Raw genomic sequence first — 21,823 nt, 5'->3', positions numbered from 1 at the left:
TGGGTTGGCCTCGGATGGGCTGGGATGGGCTGGGTTGGCCTCGGATGGGCTAGGATGGGCTGGGTTGGCCTGGGATGGGCTGGGCTGGGATGGGCTGGGCTGGGTTGGCCTGGGATGGGCTGGGCTGGGATGGGCTGGGTTGGGCTGGGATGGGCTGGGCTGGGATGGGCTGGGTTGGCCTGGGATGGGCTGGGCTGGGTTGGCCTGTGTTGGGCTGGGATGGGCTGGGCTGGGCTGGGATGGGCTGGGTTGGCCTGGGATGGGCTGGGATTGGCTGGGTTGACCTGGGATGGGCTGGGCTGGGCTGGGATGGGCTGGGTTGACCTGGGATGGGCTGGGCTGGGATGGGCTGGGTTGGCCTGGGAAGGGCTGGGCTGCTCTGTCTCACATCATATTGAGCAGTGCTCTGATAACAACACACTGACGCCTGCTGACGCTCTGAACTGTTTTGTTGTGTTGTAGGACAATGTCAATGTTCTAGTCTGTGGCTGGACCAGGGGTATCATATTGTATTCTCTGTTTCGTGACTATAGTCATATAGTGTTTTTCCACTGCGTATTCAGATATGCTCCGTTACACAATACTTACAGTATGTATTCTGCATTTTGTTTGGTTACATAGGTCAGTGCTAGCTGTGTTGCTCTGTTATATGTGTCAAACAGTGTGAATTTAGATATGCCATCCCTAAACCTGTTCTCCTTTTTCTGCCGTGCAGTTATCCAGCTGTATGTGAGTTCCTACAGAACAATAACTTATTATCAGTCATCCGAGCACATGAAGCACAAGATGCTGGGTATGTACCAACACCACATCTTTCTCTCTCTCTTTGTATATTTTTCTTTCTCTCTCTTACAAACACTTTTAGCTTTAATACGATTCATGATTCATCCAGATGATTAACCTGAAAACCCATCCCCCTCTCTATCTGTGCTGTCTTATAGCTACCGCATGTACCGGAAGAGCCAAACCACCGGCTTCCCCTCCCTCATCACTATCTTCTCAGCGCCAAACTACCTTGACGTTTACAACAACAAAGGTCAGTCTGTCTATTCCATGTATTTGTGGAGTTTTTATATACATACACATACATTTAAACTCAGTTTATCACAATTCCTGACATTAAATCGTAGTAAAAATTCCCTGTCTTAGGTCAGTTAGGATCACCACTTTATTTTAAGAATGTGAAATGTCAGAATAATAGTAGAGAGAATGATGTATTTCAGCTTTTATTTCTTTCATCACATTTCCAGTGGATGAGAAGTTTACATACACTCAATTAGTATTTGGTAGCATTGCCTTTAAATTGTTTAACTTGGGTCAAATTTTTCGGGTAGCCTTCCACAAGCTTCCCACAATAAGTTGGGTGAATTTTGGCCCATTCCTCCTGACAGAGCTGGTGTAACTGAGTCAGGTTTGTAGGCCTCCTTGCTCGCACACACTTCCTCAGATCTGCCGAACAAATTTTCTATAGGATTGAGGTCAGGGCTTTGTGATGGCCACTGCAATATCTTGACTTTGTTGTCCTTAAACCATTTTACCACAACTTTGGAAGTACGCTTGGGGTCATTGTCCATTTGGAAGACACATTTGCGACCAAGCTTTAACTTTCTGACTCATGTCTTGAGATGTTGCTTCAATATACCCACATAAATTTCCTGCCTCATGATGCCATCTATTTTGTGAAGTGCACCAGTCCCTCCTGCAGCAAAGCACCCCCACATCATGATGCTGCCACCCTTGTGCTTCACGGTTAGGATGGTGTTCTTAGGCTTGCAAGCCTCCCCCATTTTCATCCAAACATTACGATGGTTATTATGGCCAAAGAGTTCTATTTTTGTTTCATCAGACCAGAGGACATTTCTCCAAAAAGTACGATCTTTGTCCCCATGTGCAGTTGCAAACCGTAGTCTGCCTTTTTTATGGTGGTTTTGGAGCAGTGGCTTCTTCCTTGCTGAGCTGCCTTTCAGGTTATGTTGATATAGGACTTGTTTTACTGTGGATATAGATACGTTTGTACCTGTTTCCTCCAGTATCTTCACAAGGTCCTTTGCAGTTGTTCTGGGATTGATTTGCACCAGAGTACAGCCTCCCTGAGCAGTTTGAAAGCTACATGGTCCCATGGTGTTTATACTTGCGTACTATTGTTTGTACAGATGAATGTGGTACCTTCAGGCGTTTGGAAATTGCTCCCAAGGATGAACCAGACTTGTGGAGGTCTACAATTATTTTTCTGAGGTCTTCTTTTGATTTTCCCATGATGTCAAGCAAAGAGGCACGGAGTTTGAAGGTAGGCCATGAAATACATCCACAGGTACACCTCCAATTGACTCAAATGATGTCAATCAGCCTATCAGAAGCTTCTAAAGCCATGACATAATTTTGTGGAATTTTTCAAGCTGTTTAAAAGCACAGTCAACTTAGTGTATGTCAATTTCTGACCACTGGAATTGTGATACAGTGAATTATAAGTGAAATAATTTTTCTGTTAACAATTGTTGGAAAAGTTTCTTGTGTCATGCACAAAGTAGATATCCTAACCGACTTGCCAAAACTATAGTTTGTTAACAAGAAATTTGTGGAGTGGTTGAAAAACGGGTTTTAATGACTCCAACCTAAGTTTATGTAAACTTCCGACTTCAACTGTACACAGTACTAGTCAAGGGGTTGGAGACACCTACTCAAACTGTACACAGTACCAGTCAAGGGTTTAGAGACACCTACTCAAACTGTACACAGTACTAATCAAGGGTTTAGAGACACCTACTCAAACTGTACACAGTACCAGTCTAGGGTTTAGAGACACCTACTCAAACTGTACACAGTACCAGTCAAGGGTTTGGAGACACCTACTCAAACTGTACACAGTACCAGTCTAGGGTTTAGAGACACCTACTCAAACTGTACACAGTACTAGTCAAGGGTTTAGAGACACCTACTCAAACTGTACACAGTACCAGTCTAGGGTTTGGAGACACCTAATCATTCTACATAGTAGACTAATTGTGAAGACATCAAAACTATGAAATAACACATATGGAATCATGTAGTAACCAAAAAAGTGTTAAACAAATCTAAATATATTTTACATTTGATATTCTTCAAAGTAGCCACCCATTGCCTTGATGACAGCGTTGCACACTCTTGGCATTCTATCAACCAGCTTCACCTGGAATGCTTTTCCAACAGTCTTGAAGGAGTTCCCACATATGCTGAGCACTTGTCTGCTTTTCCTTCACTCTGCGGTCCAACTCATCCCAAACCATCTCAATTGGGTTGAGGTTGGGTGATTGTGGAGGCTAGGTCATCTGATGCAGCACTCCATCACTCTCCTTCTTGGTCAAAATAGCCCTTACACAGTCTGGAGGTGTGTTGGGTCATTGTCCTGTTGAAAAACAATAGTTAGTCCCACTAAGCGCAAACCAGATGGGATGGCGTATCGCTGCAGAATGCTGTGGTAGCCATGCTGGTTAAGTGTGCCTTGAATTATAAATAAATCACTGAAAGTGTCACCAGCCAAGCTCTCCCAAATAATAATTTGTGGAAAAGTTAATTTGTTGAATTTCTTTCCTTCTTAATGCGTTTGAGCCAATCAAAATTGAGCTCATTGGCCAGATGGAAGCCACTCCTCAGTAAAAGGCACATGACATCCAAAATGCACCTAAAGACTCTCAGACCATGAGAAACAAGATTCTCTGGTCTGATGAAACCAAGATTGAACTCTTTGGCCTGAATGCCAAGTGTCACGTCTGGAAGAAACCTTGCACCATCCCTACGATGAAGCATGGTGGTGGTAGCATCATGCTGTGGGGGTGTTTTTCAGCGGCAGGGATTGGGAGACTAGTCAGGATCAAGGCAAAGATGAACGGAGCAGAGTACAAAGAGATCCTTGATGAAAACCTGCTCAAGAGTGCTCAGGACCTCAGACTGGGGCGACAGGACAACGACCCTAAGCACACAGCCAAGACAACGTAGGAGTGGCTTCGGGACAAGTCTCTTTATGTACTTGAGTGGCTCAGCCTGAGCCCAGACTTGAACATCTCTGGAGAGACCTGAAAATAGCTGTGCGGCGACGCTCCCTATCCAACCTGACAGAGCATGAGAGGATCTGCAGAGAAGAATGGGAGTAACTCCCCAAATACAGGTGTGCCAAGTTTGTAGCATATTACATAAGATGACTCAAGGCTGTAATCGCTGCCGAAGGAGCTTCAACAAAGTACTGTGTAAAGGGTCTGAATAGTTATAAGGTATTTCTGTTTTTTTATTTTAATAAATTAGCTAACTTTTCTAAAAAACTGTTTTTGCTTTGTCATTATGGGGAATTGTGTGTCGATTGATGAGGGAAAAAAATCTATGTAATCAATTTTAGAAGAAGGCTGTAATGTAATTGTAAGGATGTGCGCTGAGAGTCTGGAAGCAAATTCAGGGAGTGAGTGTTAATAAAATAAACAGAACATAATACAAAACCAGAACCTTGAACAACGCAGACATGAAACAATGGCACCTGGGGAAGGAACCAAAGGGAGTGACATATATAGGGCAGGTAATCAAGGAAGTGATGGAGTCCAGGTGAGTCTGACGTCGCGTAGGTGCGGGTAACGATGGTGACAGGTGTGCGCCATTGTGAGCAGCCTGATGACCTAGAGGCGGAGAGGGAGCACACGTGACAGAAACAAAATGTGGAACAAGTCAAAGGGTCTGAATATTTCTCCATATTTTTTGTGTATTGTATTTGATATATAAGGGTATGTATTTGTAGTGTTAACGTATGAGTCTATGTGAACCAGTATATACGTAGTGAATGTATGTTGGATCATATGTGCGTTGGTGGGTGCTGTTCATTGTGTGGCTTGATGGAGATGGATAGTGAGCCATGGTAAGAGTGTGGGAGGGACTGTCGGTATGGCTGGCCATCTCCATGTTGCTTTATATCTCCTGATGAAACAGTGTCCGCACTTCACTTCTGGGGCTCAAGAGGGGCACCTAATGGTTGATCATCTCATCTCCTTTCTCTGTCACTGTCCTGTGCCACTGTTTCTCTCTGTCTCTTTATGTGTATGTCTCTATTTCTGTCTCTGTCCCTTTCTCTTCCTCTTTCTGTCTCTGTCCCTTTCTCTTCCTCTTTCTGTCTCTGTCCCTTTCTCTTCCTCTGTCTCTGTCCCTTTCTCTTCCTCTTTCTGTCTCTGTCTCTTTCTCTTCCTCTTTCTGTCTCTATCTCTTCCTCTGTCCCTGTCTCTTTCTGTCTCTTCCTCTGTCCCTTTCTCTTCCTCTTTCTGTCTCTGTCTCTGTCCCTTTCTCTTCCTCTTTCTGTCTCTGTCCCTTTCTCTTCCTCTTCATCTTTCTGTCTCTGTCCCTTTCTCTTTCTGTCTCTGTCCCTTTCTCTTCCTCTTTCTGTCTCTGTCCCTTTCTCTTCCTCTTTCTGTCTCTGTCCCTTTCTCTTCCTCTTTCTGTCTCTGTCTCTTCCTCTGTCCCTTTCTATTTCTGTCTCTTCCTCTGTCCCTTTCTCTTCCTCTTTCTGTCTCTGTCTCTGTCCCTTTCTCTTCCTCTTTCTGTCTCTGTCCCTTTCTCTTCCTCTTTCTGTCTCTGTCCCTTTCTCTTCCTCTGTCTGTCTCTGTCCCTTTCTCTTCCTCTGTCTCTGTCCCTTTCTCTTCCTCTTTCTGTCTCTGTCTCTGTCCCTTTCTCTTCCTCTTTCTGTCTCTGTCCCTTTCTCTTCCTCTATCTCTGTCCCGTTCTCTTCCTCTGTCTCTGTCCCTTTCTCTTCCTCTGTCTCTGTCCCTTTCTCTTCCTCTGTCTCTGTCCCTTTCTCTTCCTCTTTCTGTCTCTGTCCCTTTCTCTTCCTCTGTCTCTGTCCCTTTCTCTTCCTCTGTCTCTGTCCCTTTCTCTTCCTATTTCTGTCTCTGTCCCTTTCTCTTCCTCTTTCTGTCTCTGTCCCTTTCTCTTCCTCTTTCTGTCTCTGTCCCTTTCTCTTCCTCTGTCTCTGTCCCTTTCTCTTCCTCTTTCTGTCTCTGTCTCTGTCCCTTTCTCTTCCTCTTTCTGTCTCTGTCTCTGCCTGTTGCTATGTCTTTTTCTCTGTCTGTCTCTTTCTCTTTGTCTGTCACTATGCCTCTGTCTCTGTCCCTTTCTCTTCCTCTTTCTGTCTCTGTCTCTGTCCCTTTCTCTTCCTCTTTCTGTCTCTGTCTCTGTCCCTTTCTCTTCCTCTGTCTCTGTCCCTTTCTCTTCCTCTGTCTCTGTCCCTTTCTCTTCCTCTGTCTCTGTCCCTTTCTCTTCCTCTTTCTGTCTCTGTCCCTTTCTCTTCCGCTTTCTGTCTCTGTCTCTTCCTCTGTCCCTTTCTCTTCCTCTTTCTGTCTCTGTCCCTTTCTCTTCCTCTTTCTGTCTCTGTCCCTTTCTCTTCCTCTTTCTGTCTCTGTCTCTTCCTCTGTCCCTTTCTCTTTCTGTCTCTGTCCCTTTCTCTTCCTCTTTCTGTCTCTGTCCCTTTCTCTTCCTCTTTCTGTCTCTGTCCCTTTCTCTTCCTCTTTCTGTCTCTATCTCTTCCTCTGTCCCTTTCTCTTTCTGTCTCTTCCTCTGTCCCTTTCTCTTCCTCTTTCTGCCTCTGTCTCTGTCCCTTTCTCTTCCTCTTTCTGTCTCTGTCCCTTTCTCTTCCTCTTCCTCTTTCTGTCTCTGTCCCTTTCTCTTTCTGTCTCTGTCCCTTTCTCTTCCTCTTTCTGTCTCTGTCCCTTTCTCTTCCTCTTTCTGTCTCTGTCCCTTTCTCTTCCTCTTTCTGTCTCTGTCTCTTCCTCTGTCCCTTTCTCTTTCTGTCTCTTCCTCTGTCCCTTTCTCTTCCTCTTTCTGTCTCTGTCTCTGTCCCTTTCTCTTTCTGTCTCTGTCTCTGTCCCTTTCTCTTCCTCTTTCTGTCTCTGTCCCTTTCTCTTCCTCTGTCTGTCTCTGTCCCTTTCTCTTCCTCTGTCTCTGTCCCTTTCTCTTCCTCTTTCTGTCTCTGTCTCTGTCCCTTTCTCTTCCTCTTTCTGTCTCTGTCCCTTTCTCTTCCTCTATCTCTGTCCCGTTCTCTTCCTCTGTCTCTGTCCCTTTCTCTTCCTCTGTCTCTGTCCCTTTCTCTTCCTCTGTCTCTGTCCCTTTCTCTTCCTCTGTCTCTGTCCCTTTCTCTTCCTCTTTCTGTCTCTGTCTCTGTCCCTTTCTCTTCCTCTTTCTGTCTCTGTCTCTGTCCCTTTCTCTTTCTGTCTCTGTCTCTGTCCCTTTCTCTTCCTCTTTCTGTCTCTGTCTCTTCCTCTGTCTCTGTCTCTGCCTGTTGCAATGTCTTTTTCTCTGTCTGTCTCTGCCAGTCTGTCTCTTTCTCTTTATCTGTCCTGTGCCTCTGTTTCTCTCTCGTTCCGTGTGCCTCTGTTTCTCTCTCGTTCCGTTTCTCTCTTTCTGTCACTATGCCTCTGTCTCTGTCTCTTCCTCTGTCTCGGTCTGTTTCTTTCACTGTGTCAATGTCTCTCTCACACACAAACACATACACATATTAAGATGTGCAGCCCCATAAGACTATGAATGTTGCTCCAGCCTACTATCTTCAGGATACTCTGAACAGCCGGTGTGTAACTAGACCTCTACTCTTGGTGTGATTAGATCGATTATTAGATGTCCTTCATTGTTTTATACAGATGTCTTTTATTTTTTTTCGACAAATAGTTTGTTTGATTTCATGGATTGTGTTACCTCTTTGAATAAAAAGGTTCCTTCCTGTAGTATCTGTTTGTCAAGAAACAAAAGTCATATCATGCTTATTCTGTATATAGTGGAAGTAAAATAGGAAAGCATTTTCATAATAATCCAAGAGCTAGCTCCCATCAACCACTGCTGTTTCAAAGACGTGCTTTCTTCAAAATGACCTTCTTTGGTCCTTCCAGTCACTGTGAATATGCCTGCAGAAGAAGCACATCATTATGCTCCGTTTTCTGTCCGCAACTGGAGGCATGAAACGTTGGTGTGAGAGGGAAAAAACAATGCCGTCTCGGGAATTGACAGGATTTCAAACGTATTGTCATGCATATGCGTGCAGCAAAATAATGCATGCTGCGCCATTGATATAGGAGTGGGCTCAAAATTGAGAAATCCACGGCATTAATGATGTACAGCGTGATGAATGTACCCCTCAGTGATGTACAGCGTGATGTGCTCAACACACTGATGGATGTTTCTTACTGTGTTCTTTCCGTAAACCTACTATGTTTTGTGTAGTATGTGTGTATCCTTGTAGATGCAGACATTTTTATGTTTACGTGACCTGTATGTTTACATTCCCCTCCACAGCTGCAGTACTGAAGTATGAGAACAACGTGATGAACATCCGGCAGTTCAACTGCTCCCCTCATCCCTACTGGCTGCCCAACTTCATGGACGTGTTCACCTGGTCCCTGCCGTTTGTGGGGGAGAAAGGTACCACTACCACCCTTTCCCAATCCTTAGTAGACCATGTCTATGCGTAATGATGACTCTACTGTACTGTTTTAATCATTTGAATCATTCATTTGAGCTGAGTGCTGAGAGTCATCTTCATTTGCTAGTCTAGACAAACATTCCGCAGGACACGTCCATGTTCTCTGACGGATGGGCTCAGAGATGACCGATTTACCCTCTTGCTACATTTTATCGTAAACCAATATGTACAGCAGCCTCCTGTAATAGCTTTTGACCTCTCTCCAGTCACAGAGATGCTGGTGAACGTGTTGAGCATCTGCTCTGACGACGAGCTCATGAACGACGGAGACGACCAAGAGATCTTAGATGGTGAGTCACTGGTATCCAGTACTGTTGAGAGCCCATTAGAACTGCAGTGTCTCACACTCCTCTCCCTGGCATACAGTAGGTCCCTATAAACAAGTAAAAGCACGTACTATTATGGTATTCGTAGATGATATGTCCTCTGGGTGTTTATTTGTTATGAGGGGCTCATTGAATTACCAGTAAAGAATAGAAATGGATCATTTCAATGTGGCCCATAGACTCACTCCTGATATCTGAAAATGAGTGTTGTCTCTTTCTAGCCAACGCAGCTGCAGCTCGGAAGGAGGTGATCAGGAACAAAATCCGCGCCATTGGGAAAATGGCCACGATGTTCAAAGTGCTTCGGTGAAAACGTTCTCCACCTCGCCTCACATCAGCCTTCTACTGTAGCTGTTGCACATGAGCACATCTCTAATACTGAGCATAGAGTTATTATAATAGAGTGGATATACAGTAGAAGCATACAGGAGTGACCATTGTGGATGTCCTCTGACCTGTGTGTGGTGCTGTTCCGTGTGTCCTGCAGGGAGGAGAGTGAGAACGTGTTGACGCTGAAGGGTCTGACGCCTACTGGCATGCTGCCCAGCGGTGTGCTCTCCGGGGGCAAACAGACCCTACAGAGTGGTGAGGACGAGGCCCAGGCCAGGGCTGTTCTATCCCTCCCTCCATTCCCTCACTGTCTGTCCGTTCCTCTTTCTATCACTGTGACTCTTCTCTTTGTCACAGTCTCCGTCGCTCTCCCTCTCTCCGTGGGTCTTTGTCTTCGTATTCGTCCTCTGGTCCCTTTGTTTCTGACCCAGGTTTGGGCAGCGACCCTTGACTCTGGAGGCCTGCAGATTCTGCCCCCTTTAGCCACAGCTGACACTAGAGAGACAGTCATCTCACCTCACAAGTCATCTCACCTCACCAGTCATCTCACCTCACCAGTCATCTCACCTCACCTCACCAGTCATCTCGCCATCTCACCTCACCAGTCATCTCACCTCACCAGTCGTCTCACCTCACCAGTCACCTCATCATCTCACCTCACCAGTCGTCTCACCTCACCAGTCACCTCATCATCTCACCTCACCAGTCATCTCGTCATCTCACCTCACCAGTCATCTCGTCATCTCACTTCACCAGTCATCTCGTCATCTCACCTCACCAGTCATCTCGTCATCTCACTTCACCAGTCATCTCGTCATCTCACCTCACCAGTCATCTCGTCATCTCACCCCACCAGTCATCTCGTCATCTCACTTCACCAGTCATCTCGTCATCTCACCTCACCAGTCATCTCACCAGTCATCTCATCATCTCACCTCACCAGTCACCTCATCATCTCACCTCACCAGTCACCTCATCATCTCACCTCACCAGTCATCTCGTCATCTCACCTCACCAGTCATCTCGTCATCTCACCAGTCATCTCTTCATCTCACCTCACCAGTCATCTCTTCATCTCACCTCAGCAGTCATCTCGTCATCTCACCAATCACCAGTCATCTCGTCATCTCACCAGTCACCTCAACAGTCACCTCACCAGTTACCTCGTCATCTCATCTCACCAGTCAGCTCGTCATCTCACCTCACCAGTCAGCTCGTCATCTCATCTCACCAGTCATCTCGTCATGTCATGTCATCTCATCATCTCACCTCGCCAGTCATCTCACCTCGCCAGTCGTCTCACCTCGCCAATCGTCTCACCTCACCAGTCGTCTCACCTCGCCAATCGTCTCACCGTCTCACCTCACCAGTCGTCTCACCTCACCTCGCCAATCTTCTCACCGTCTCACCTCGCCAATCGTCTCACCGTCTCACCTTGCCAGTCATCTCACCTCGCCAATCATCTCACCGTCTCACCTCGCCAGTCGTCTCACCTCGCCAGTCGTCTCACCATCTCACCTCACCAGTCGTCTCACCATCTCACCTCAACAGTCATCTCACCATCTCACCTCACCAGTTGTCTCACCTCACCTGTGTTTACTCCCATTGAGTTGACCTTTGAAATTCTGGATGCCTCCCACAATGTTACCCGAGTTCAGTCAGGTCCTGTGGCCCTCCAGAGTCTCTCAAGCCCAGCCCTGGGGTGTTCCCCAGGCCTCTGGCTACTCAGTCTGGCTGTGTTGCTGCGGTACATGCGTCTCTCACTGCCTGGTCTCTTGCTGGTCTCTAGCTAGCTGCCTACCTACCGCCGGGGGCTGCATTCTGCATTCTGCATGGCTTTGTCAGAAGTAACTCGCTCCCCTCCTTTCCCCCCCAGCCACCACCGAGGCCATTGAAGCAATCGACACAGAAACTGAGGATGGAGAAGGTAAAGCTGTGTCCCCCACCCCACCCCTATCAGCAGGCTGGCCTGCAGGACATGCATTGGGTCAACTACCCATAAGTTACAATAGTAGTACATATTCAGCCTGCATTTAACAACTTATCAGGGGGACAGTTGGATTTAGAATGGGTAGCACAGAACTTTGCAGTATCTTGATTACAAGATATCTCAACTATATCAGTTATGATGTAAGGATCAAGAGATGTATTTTACATGAATTACATGGTGTGCTCAGGAAAAACAAAGCCTTTTCGAAGTTTGATCAAGTTTGATACCTTACATATAAATATAAACACATGGATTTGTTATTGTATGCAAGTAATTTAAGCCATGCAAAGTGAGGTGCTACCAAGAGCTGCATGATAGTTTCGGGTATTTTATGCTCAGGCATGATTCCTTCTTTTATTTTTTGGGATTTGGCTTATCTTCCGCCCCCATCTGGTTGAAAGATGCATCGCATGCAGGGAGAACAGGAGACAGGCGAGCGCTAAGGTGAAATACAGTATGCATCATGAAGTCAAATGAATGATATCATGAGCATGATGTGTCATCTATGTGAACAATAGAGTCTCCAAAGATAGTGAATAAATGAAGATGTCCCACTCAGGCCATTTACCATTGAAAAAAAATGGTTAGAGATCCGGTCTGCTTAAGGGGTGGCTCTCCAATAGGCACCAATGCGTTAGCAGCTGGGTCTGGTCCGCTTAGTTCATTGTCTGTATATGAACCAGAAAAAAGGAGCGAGTGAGATGACTCGCTGCTTCTTCTTCCGACGATGTACGGAGCAACATGATTATGTCATGCAACTAGTACTGTAATGTCATGTTGGCTTCATGATACGTAATTATAACAACCGTAAACAAGGGTGCTATTCTAGCAAACAAGGTTGCTTTTCCACGAGGGGAAGTTTGTCTAAGTTACTAAAGGAGGGTGCCATTCTAGTAAACAAGGGTTCTAATTGTTGTAAACAAGTGTGCTATTCTAGTAAAGGAGGGTTCTATTGTTGTAAACAAGTGTGCTATTCTAGTAAACAAGGGTTCTATTGTTGTAAAAAAGTGTGCAATTCTAGTATAGGAGGGTGCTTTTGTTGTAAACAAGTGTGCAATTCTAGTAAACAAGGGTTCTATTGTTGTAAACAAGTGTGCAATTCTAGTATAGGAGGGTGCTTTTGTTGTAAACAAGTGTGCAATTCTAGTAAACAAGGGTTCTATTGTTGTTGTAAACGTTGTAAGTTGTGGTTGTTTGTCTGTGTCGTTGACTCACTCTCTCAGATATTTCTCTCTGAGGAGCCTGTGGATATCTTAAGGTTTCTGATATCACTCTGTCCACAATTAAATCTATTCAAATCGTCTTTATTTACTCTAAACTGTGTTCAGATGTCTTTCTAGACTCACAATGCTAGCTTTGACTGAGAGAGAACCCACGTGGGAGATAACTGCTGTGTGACATGAACGTAGCAAAAATAGAAACACTTTCAAAGGCTGCGTTTAGACAGGCAGCCCATTTCTATCCTCTGCCGAGTCCCCAACAACTGGATCTTCCGATTTCCATGGGAAATGGAAAGAAAGCCTGTGACACGACTTCCACTTTTGGACGTTAAACAAGGCGACACTCCATCTTAACCCCTGCTCCACCTTCACTGGATTAGTTGAACAGTGCAGAAGAGAACCTCCCCCGGCAGTTTTTTCTTCTTCTCAAAACCAGTATGTTTATTTTACGCCTGCAACATTAGGTGATATTTTGATCAATCATATCAGATCTTTTCACAGCAGATTTTTTTTCAGAGCTGATTGGTCAAAAGACCAGAATTGTGTTGAATTAGAATTGGGTTGCCTGTCTAAATGAAGCCTATTACATTCAGGCCAAAGTATGGTACTTCCCAATAATATTTTATGTAAAAAGCATATAATGTAGGTTATGTTTAACCATTTTCCTATGAGAGTGCACAAAGAGGTATATCAAAGGATTTAAAATCAATGTTTCTAATGTATAAATTATGTCATGATACAGTGATACTGATCCCCTGTATGTCCTCTCTCTCCTCCCACCTGTCCTCCCTGCAGCCATCCGTGGGTTCTCTCCCCAGCATAAGATTGCCAGCTTCGAGGAGGCCAAGGGCCTAGACCGTATCAATGAGCGCATGCCTCCCCGAAGAGTCGGGGTCAGCCACGTGGGACAGTCCATGGGCAAGATGAACATGTCCGAGGCCAACGGCACGGAAGACAATGACAATGACAACAGCAACAGTCAGTGATGTTTCGCCCCACGGCCCGCCCCAGAGTCCATGTGACTGCCTTGCTGTGCGCCAAGACATCGCCAAATCGTGATATCAGGCCTCAGAATATAGACATAACATAACACACCCACAGACACAACACAACATCTGCATCTACCGCCTGCTGCTCTTTCATCCAATTAGAGAAACAAATCAAATGTTACATCTCGTTCAAATGGGTGGTTTATTTTTTATACGCCAGGTCCCCACAAAGGGAAGGGAGTGGGGCCAGAGCTTAGGACAGGGGGGAGGAGAGGAGGCCAGCGGGGCGGGATGTAGGGGAACCTGTTGGGATGAGGGCCAGGGGTGTGGTCCTGTGGGCATGTTTGTTGTTCCCGCTCTCAATCCACTCACAGACCAAGAGGGCAGGGTTTGGAGTCCCACGCGTTCTCCCATGTCTGTTACAGTACGTCCTCATGGGGTCTGACACAAGACACTCTTGTACAGTACCCATGTCACACACACATGTTACTATTTCGAATCAGAGTTTCATTCAAGATCTCATCTCCTACAGAAATGATCTTGCTAGTCAACATGTTTTGCTACTAGTATTAATGAATACAAATTTAAAAAAATACTAAATCTTGTTTGTAAGAAAGGACATTTGAAAATGAAAAATATGTAGATTTTACTACTTGCAATGCGATCTTACCTGAAAACTCTTCTTTCTTGATTTATTTTGTGGTAAGATGCCATGAGCCTGCGGGGGAAGGGGTAGAGGTGGAACATGGGCTTGACTGTGGCCTCTCCACCAACCAAAGCCACAGTCTGTCATGTTTAGGTGCTGCAGTCCCAGCTCTGGGTCTACCTTCTGTCACCCTCTACCTGATTGTTTCTCACCTGCCTGTAACTAAAGAGAGAATGCACATAGAACGTCAAATCTTCTGTTGCAGTAAAATATGATCTAAAATATATATATATAAGGAATTATAAAGATGGACAATAACGAAAACAACGTTTTTTAACAGCATCCACGGTATGGAACGCATCGATGCATGCAATTAAGTTTCTAATTGATATGTGAAATTATAATTGTGATGTTTCAATATAGTAGACTTGAATTATTTATTTCATCAAATTTTATTTGTAAAGTTCCCCTTTGTTTTATATATAATAATTTTTTATTCTTGCTTCCTTTGATTATTATTTTTTCATTTTTTTCATCAATATTTTGAGTTTTTGAGTTTTTTATATTACTCTTGATTTATTTAATTTGATTGTTTTGCTGTACAGGCAGATATGCTCTTTTTAAGGTGTGAAGCCTTTTTCTGTTCTGTTGGTGTACAGAAGTTGTTCAGTTGTGTGAATGAACATATTACTCAGTGAAAAGCAACATTCAGGCTGCCAAAGCATGATCGCATGGTTTGTTCAAATGTAAACAAATTGGACACAATGAAAATCCTGTCTCACTTCCTTTTAAAAGGAAAACACTATATTCTCATTATAATTCTTGATGATATTGGTATTATTCTCACGATTAAGCTTAAGGTTATGTTTTCCTTCCACTGTTTTCTGATCCTTGTTTGGTCTAGACGTGGTTTATTTTGAAGAAGGAATTTTATGAATTTTGTGACAATTTTTTCTTGTAATTTTTTTGGGGCCATTTGACTTCATAAACACATTGTAAGCATGCCCTATGGGACAAATCACGTTTTTTACTCTTGAATAAAATATGCATGAACCAATAGTGTGGCTTCCAGTTTCTCATCGATAGATAGGAAATATATTCTCACATTGTGCAACATGATGGGAATAGGATGCCTTTTCACAATTTAGGCCGCGCCCAAACAATATGCTCCGTGGGATGAAGTGTGTGTGTGTGTGTGTGTGTGTGTGTGTGTGTGTGTTTGTGTGTGTGTGTGTGTAAAATGGGCAGCTTCACAGTTTAAGGGAACTGCTTTTTCATAGTCAACCTGAATCCCAAACAGTGGGCGAATGTGCTTTTCTCTACCGTTTCCATTAGGGCATTCCATCTGCTTCCTGCCATTCTTCCACAGGAAACTCTGGGAACAGCGTCAGACAGGTCCTGGCAACCACTCCCACCTCACACTGAACCCACGGTAGAGGGCAAGTAGCTACTAACCACCACTCTATGCAACACGACGGCAACATCTCGCTTCCAGGACCTTAACCATACTCTCTCATTAACACAGGCAAATACACACAGACACACACCCAGGCCACAAGTTGAGACAGCTGCCACACACGGACACACTCAGAGAGACTCCATACTCTCTCTAGTACGTTCATGACAGTGGGTTCTCTTGCCCTGAGTGACCCCACACATTTTACACATTCAATAATACATACACACAGTGGGAATTTGCAAAGCTCCAGACAGAGGAAACGCTGTGGATTTGGACATGGATCTGCTTCTGTATCCTATCCCTCTGCTGAGTGTGTTTCTCCTCATTCCAGCAGGTAGGTTTAGATGAATAAAGGCAATGCGGCCAGATTACGGGCACTAGTCTTACATAGATATTGCTTCAATAGTCTTTCAACTCTCTGTTTGACAGAAGTTTGAGAAGTTTCCTCTCTCTTGATAGAAATTGTAGTTGTACATTAACTGTATCACGCTAGAAAAACAGGAGATGACTAAATATAGTGCTTTTTAATGATATCAGATGTGTTAAATTAGCCAGAGGACAAAAGCTGTTTTGATACTGTAGTTTTCAGAGGAAGCCAGACCTTACTAGAGCTGTTTGTTACAGTTTCAGCCCAATCTGCCATCAATCTGACCAACCAGACAGATGTTCCCATGGGTGAGTTTAGGCCTAGTTTGCTGTAACTCCCTGACTCTGGCCAAGAATTAATTAATTTGGTTGGATAAATTATTTTGACTAGGGAACTGCTTGATCACCAGAGCTGTTTAACCATCACCAGAAACTGATATTGTAGTCAAAATTCAAGAATCACCTGACCATGTAGGTCACTGTTATTTGATGAAGATGTTTCAACCCACAGTGACCTCACCCACAACACTGTCATCCAACACTATGCATGTGGCTGGCAGCGCAACAACCCCAACTACAGCCCATCCAATGACTGATGTGACATCATCCCCAGCACTCTCACCGCCAGGTAACTCTGGTCTTCTATAGGGCTTATCTGCTGTGTTTTCTCATTGCTAATGTTTGAGTAGAACTGAGAGGAAGTATTGCATTCATTTTGTTGTTTTTCTAGGGAACAACCCTCTTGTGACAACCCTCAGTGCCCTGCAGTCAAATCAATCAACAGCCTCACCTGGTAATACAGAGAAAATGTAGCATTCTGTACTAAATCAAAATCAAATCCAATGTTATTGGTCACATACACATATTTAGCAGATGTTATTGCGGGTGTAGCAAAATCCTTGTGTTACTAGCGTCCAACAGAGGGCTACAATAAACCTAGGGCAGTAAGAGTTTTGTTGATGTTATTGTGGACGTGTTTCAGGAAATGCCAGCAGTGACAATGAGGCACCCACATCCTCACCTCGACTATCGTGTCCTAACGTCCGAAGCTCTGCTCAGGCTAAAATACCTAGTACCCCCTCACAAGACACTGCTGCTGGACCAGGTAAACACTATTTCTCTGTCTGTCTTAGTCCTCTGTCTGCTGATGATAAGTTGATGTGCCTTTTGTCTGAATGGTGTGCACATCCTGTTATTGGATAGTATTCGGAAATCATGAGCCAGGAAATTCTGATTTGCTAGCTGTGCTTTACAGAGGTGAGGAATTCTGAGAAAGCCATGTGTCATTCACAGTGCACGTTTAAAAAAACATTATTTCACCTTTATTTAACCAGGTAAGCTAGTTGAAAACAAGTTCTCATTCACAACTGTGACCTGGCCATGTCACTTGTGTGTTATGATCACAAGCTGCATTTACGGTCATCCTTACATGTATAACAATCTCCTAGTCCTAATATCTTTGAAAATGAGCATTTCTCATGTAGTGTTTTCTGTAAGTTGACTTACATGCCTGTTTATGTGTTTAGTCTTCGGATCAACGGCTGCTGCAACAGCAACCACTTCGACCTCTGTGACTTCCCCTGAGGGACCCAAAGGGACACACACAGACATCCCTCCCACTCAGTCACCGGGCAAGAGCCTCACCATGCTTGCCTTTGGTATGCTTAACGATACATGATGATGATTAAAACGTTGTTATGTAACAGTGCAACGTTAATGTCCTATACTCAGGTGGAGTACAACTAACTCTGTCTGGGATGTTGCTCCCCTACAGGTGTCATGACTTTAATCCTCATTCTCATCATTATCATGGTGGTTTTAGTAACAGTGGTCAACCTAAAAGACAAGTGCAGCAACTCCAAGGAGGAAGGTAAATGTAAAGGATTCATGTGAGAGAATGGATACATGAGAGTAACAGTATCTATAGGTATGTTATGTGTATCCATGTTAACACCTGTAAAGATCTCTCTTCTTAGACGCTAACTACCATTAACGTTTATTCATGACGGTATCTTCTGGCCAGGGGAAGTTTTGTTAAGAGCCCTGACGCTCGTTCTGAACGTTAACACACTTTGGCTTGCGGTACAGTTTTGGAAACATAAGGAATGTATGTTTCATATCAGTGAGAAATTATATTTAAAAAATATATATGTAAATTCCCACACAGCTTTATAGGGTTAGGGTTAGTGTTCCCCCACAGCCATATTCCCATGTTACAGCATTTGTTTAAGGAAGACAAACAACGGAGACAACCACCTGTACTAATTAGCTATATAGCATGCTCCGAACATCTGTGTGTAAGCAGAACTCGGAAGGAGGTGTAGCGGAACTGTAGTTTGTCAGCTGGAGACAAACAGCTGTATGCATCTGTGCAAACCTGCGACAGTAAGTGTATATTATTTATTTGAAAGATTATTTCTCACTGATATGGAAGATAAGTTCCATATGTTTAGAAAAAAGTGTATCGCAAGCAATGATTATTGACGTTTCTAAACATTAAAACAGAGCGCCTTAGTTACAGTTCACATGGTCCCACCGGTAAGCAGCGCTTATAGCTGAGAACCCTTGGGATAAGGCAGAATGCCTTGTTAATGCCTGGGGTACTCCAGAGTTATGGCCATGCCCGCTTGAGAAGAGAGTAGTTATAGTAAGTGAATAACATCATGTCAAACATGCCAGACAAAGAGAATCACCACAGTTTCTGTTCCACAGGTAAAAAGAGCAGTGATTCTGTGGTGTCTGAAAGGTATGCACACCAAAGTATACACATGCATAGTGTTGATAGGGTACGACAACACTGAATGTGTCTCTGTTTCTGTTTGTAATTCATCTATTTTCTCCATAGCAATGTCACGTTTAGTGGAGAAAAAGAGAGCATCACTTTGATCTCCATGAAGACCATTAACACAGAAACTGGTAGGGAAAATGTCACAGTAGTGCTTCACTTTGAAATAGTCCCCAAACCAATATTGAGGGACCTCTGTTTTTGTTCTTTATAATAGCTATAATTGCTGATGATTATTGGGGGGGGGGAATGGGCTCGCTATTCACAGTGATACAAGACACGTGGGAGCATGGTGTGAGCCTAAAACATCTCTCTCTTTTTCCCCAGACACAGACTCCCCCCAGGTCTCCTCCATTCACAGTACAACACTGGACTATGAGGAGCAGGAGCAAAACAGGGACCTATTGAACAACAAGGTGGGCTCAGGAAAATACTCTTCACCAGCACTAACTGCAATGGATACAACCACTTCTTATAGAGAATAGATAAAAGCAAATATCCAATGGTTTGAAGTTAATACTACATATTGTGTTATTTTTTTCAGCTGGTGTGAAAATAAAGAACCTAGATGTTCCGTTCCAAAACACAGAAATCACCAAACTACTCAAACAAAATAGTACAGTGGTTGTTCTATACACCTGAGATCAAGTTACCGGGAGTCCACACAGCACCTGAATTCATAGCTGTGGAGATATTATACATTAAGCTACAACTAGGCCTACCGTTGTGTCCGATGTGTCTACATGTTGCCATTCTAATACAAATATCACATGTATTTGTGTGATGATATCAAAACTGCCTTTATGGAGACAATGTTGTGTGTTCTGTTTCATATATATATATATTATTTATTTATTTTATTTCACCTTTATTTAACCAGGTAGGCCAGTTGAGAGCAAGTTCTCATTTACAACTGCAACCTGGCCAAGATAAAGCAAAGCAGTGCGACAAAAACAACACAGAGTTACACATGGGATAAACAAACGTACAGTCAATAACACAATAGAAAAATCTGTATACAGTGTGTGCAAATGAAGTAAGGAGGTAAGGCAATAAATAGGCCAATAGTGGCGAAGTAATTAAAATGTAGCAATTTATGTGTGCAAAAGAGCAAAAAAAACAAAACAAATATGGGGATGAGGTAGTTGGTTGGATGGATGGGCTATTTACAGATGGGCTGTGTACAGCTGCAGCAATCAGTAAGCTCCTCTGACAGCTGACGCTTAAAGTTAGTGAGGGAGATATAAGTCACCAACTTTAGTGATTTTTGCAATTCATTCCAGTCATTGGCAGCAGAGAACTGGAAGGAAAGGCTGCCAAACGAGGTGTTGGCTTTGGGGATTACCAGTGAAATATACCTGCTGGAGTGCGTGCTATGGGTGGGTGTTGCTATGGTGACCAGTGAGCTGAGATAAGGTGGAGCTTTACCTAGCAAAGACTTATAGATGACCTGGAGCCAGTGGGTTTGGCGACGAATATGTAGCGAGGACCAGCCAACGAGAGCATACAGGTCGCAGTGGTGGGTAGTATATAGGGGCTTTCATGACAAAATGGATGGCACTGTGATAGACTGCATCCAATTTGCTGAGTAGAGTGTTGGAGGCTATTTTGTAAATGACATCGCCGAAGTCAAGGATCGGTAGGATAGTCAGTTTTACGAGGGTATGTTTGGCAGCATGAGTGAAGGAGGCTTTGTTGCAAAATAGGAAGCCGATTCTAGATTTAACTTTGGATTGGAGGTGCTTAATGTGAGCCTGGAAGGAGAGTTTACAGTCTAATCAGACACCTAGGTATTTATAGTTGTCCACATATTCTAAGTCATAACCGTTCAGAGTAGTGATGCTAGTCAGGTGGGCGGGTGCGGGCAGCGATCAGTTGAAGAGCATGCATTTCGTTTTACTTGCATTTAAGAGCAGTTGGAGGCCACAGAAGGAGTGTTGTATGTCGTTGAAGCTCGTTTGGAGGTTGTTAACACAGTGTCCAAAATAGGGCCAGATGTGTACAGAATGGTGTTGTCTGCGTAAAGGTGGATCAAAGAATCACCCACAGCAAGAGCGACATCATTGATAAATACAGAGAAAAGAGTCGGCCTGAGAATTGAACCCTGTGGCACTCCCATAGAGACTGCCAGAGGTCCGGACAACAGGCCCTCCGATTTTACACAATGAACTCTATCTGAGAAGTAGTTAGTGAACTAGGCGAGGCAGTCATTTGAGAAGCCAAGACTGTTGAATCTGCAAATAAGAATATGGTCATTGACAAAGTCGAAAGCATTGGCCAGGTCGATAAAGACGGCTGCACAGTACTGTATTTTATTGATGGTGGTTATGATATCGTTTAGGGGGTGCAGAGCTGTTGGCCGGGGTTGGGGTAGCCAGGTGGAAAGTATGGCCAGCCGTAGAGAAATGCTTATTGAAATTCTCGATTATCGTGGATTTATCAGTGGTGACATTGTTTCCTAGTCTCAGTGCAGTGGGCAGCTGGTAGGAGCTCCTCTTATTTTCCATGGACTTTACAGTGTCCCAAAACTTTTTGGAATTAGTTCTGCAGGATGCAAATTTCTGTTAGAAAAAGCTTGCCTTTGCTTTCCTGACCGTGTGCATTGGATCCTGACTTCCCTGAAAATGTACATATCGCGGAAACTATTCAAAGCTAGTGCAGTATGCCACAGGGTGTTTTTGTGCTGGTCAAAGGCAGTCAAGTCTGGAGTGAACCAAGGGCTATATCTGTTCTTAGTTCAATTTTTTTTGAAAGGGGCATGCTTATTTAAAATGGTGAGGAAAGCACTTTTAAAGAACAAGCAGGCATCCTCTACTGACGGGATGAGGTCAATATCCTTCCAGGATACCCTAGCCAGGTAAATTTTAAAGGCCTGCTCGCAGAAGTCTTTTAGGGAGCGTTTGACAGTGATGAGGGGTGGTCGTTTGACCGCGGACCCATAACGGATGCAGGCAATGAGGCAGTGATCGCTGAGATCCTGGTTGAAAACAGCAGAGGTGTATTGGCCAGGATGATATCTATGAGGGTGCCCATGTTTACGGATTTAGGGTTGTAACTGGTAGGTTCCTTGATCATTTGTGTGAGATTGAGGGCATCTAGCTTAGATTGTAGGACTGTCGGGGTGTTAAGCATATCCCAATTTAGGTCACCTGACGATAGATGGGGGGCAATCAATTCATATATGGTGTCCAGGACACAGCTGGGAGCTGAGTGGGGTCTATAACAAGCAGCAACAGCGA

General features: G+C 44.2%; 2 protein-coding genes across 4 annotated transcripts in view; both read left to right on the top strand.

Moving 5' to 3' along the window:
• LOC139388557 (protein phosphatase 3, catalytic subunit, alpha isozyme) overlaps window positions 1–15,031 on the top strand; it is a 103,256-nt gene extending 88,225 nt beyond the window's left edge. The window contains exons 7-14 of one of the 2 annotated variants that reach the window (XM_071135288.1): window positions 716–793; window positions 942–1,036; window positions 8,287–8,412; window positions 8,680–8,763; window positions 9,021–9,105; window positions 9,287–9,384; window positions 11,006–11,056; window positions 13,135–13,455. In XM_071135288.1, coding sequence (XP_070991389.1) covers window positions 716–793; window positions 942–1,036; window positions 8,287–8,412; window positions 8,680–8,763; window positions 9,021–9,105; window positions 9,287–9,384; window positions 11,006–11,056; window positions 13,135–13,325 — 808 coding nt within the window. In that variant the 3' untranslated portion in view covers window positions 13,326–13,455. Of the gene's footprint in view, window positions 1–715; window positions 794–941; window positions 1,037–8,286; window positions 8,413–8,679; window positions 8,764–9,020; window positions 9,106–9,286; window positions 9,385–11,005; window positions 11,057–13,134 lie in introns of both variants that reach the window. The other variant, XM_071135290.1, reaches the window with a different exon arrangement.
• A 411-nt stretch (window positions 15,032–15,442) lies between these two features.
• On the top strand, window positions 15,443–19,379 carry LOC139388474 (endothelial cell surface expressed chemotaxis and apoptosis regulator). 2 transcript variants are annotated; one of them, XM_071135156.1, is made up of 11 exons: window positions 15,443–15,767; window positions 16,058–16,108; window positions 16,311–16,427; window positions 16,530–16,592; window positions 16,782–16,904; window positions 17,326–17,457; window positions 17,574–17,669; window positions 18,512–18,545; window positions 18,645–18,715; window positions 18,912–19,000; window positions 19,129–19,379. In XM_071135156.1, exons 1-11 carry the CDS (start codon window positions 15,710–15,712, stop codon window positions 19,135–19,137), a joined length of 843 nt encoding a protein of 280 aa, XP_070991257.1. In that variant the 5' UTR covers window positions 15,443–15,709; the 3' UTR covers window positions 19,138–19,379. The 2 variants fall into 2 exon arrangements, with proteins under 2 accessions (XP_070991257.1, XP_070991258.1); XM_071135157.1 differs by lacking the exon at window positions 16,058–16,108 and having other exon boundaries at window positions 15,503–15,767; window positions 19,129–19,335.
• Window positions 19,380–21,823: the final 2,444 nt, after the last annotated feature.

This window comes from Oncorhynchus clarkii, chromosome 29, assembly GCF_045791955.1.
Source record: "Oncorhynchus clarkii lewisi isolate Uvic-CL-2024 chromosome 29, UVic_Ocla_1.0, whole genome shotgun sequence".
Lineage (NCBI taxonomy): Eukaryota > Metazoa > Chordata > Actinopteri > Salmoniformes > Salmonidae > Oncorhynchus > Oncorhynchus clarkii.
Note: the sequence above shows the minus strand (reverse complement) of the source record. Positions and strands in the feature narration are given on the sequence as shown.

What these genes read in the sequence shown, in the direction of transcription:
- LOC139388474 (XM_071135156.1), top strand. Translation starts at nt 15,710, where the DNA reads ATGGATCTGCTTCTGTATCCTATCCCTCTGCTGAGTGTGTTTCTCCTC. An exon ending in TCAATCAACAGCCTCACCTG is followed by an intron (nt 16,593 to 16,781) that starts GTAATACAGAGA and finishes GACGTGTTTCAG; the next exon opens with GAAATGCCAGCAGTGACAAT. An exon ending in AGACACTGCTGCTGGACCAG is followed by an intron (nt 16,905 to 17,325) that starts GTAAACACTATT and finishes TTATGTGTTTAG; the next exon opens with TCTTCGGATCAACGGCTGCT.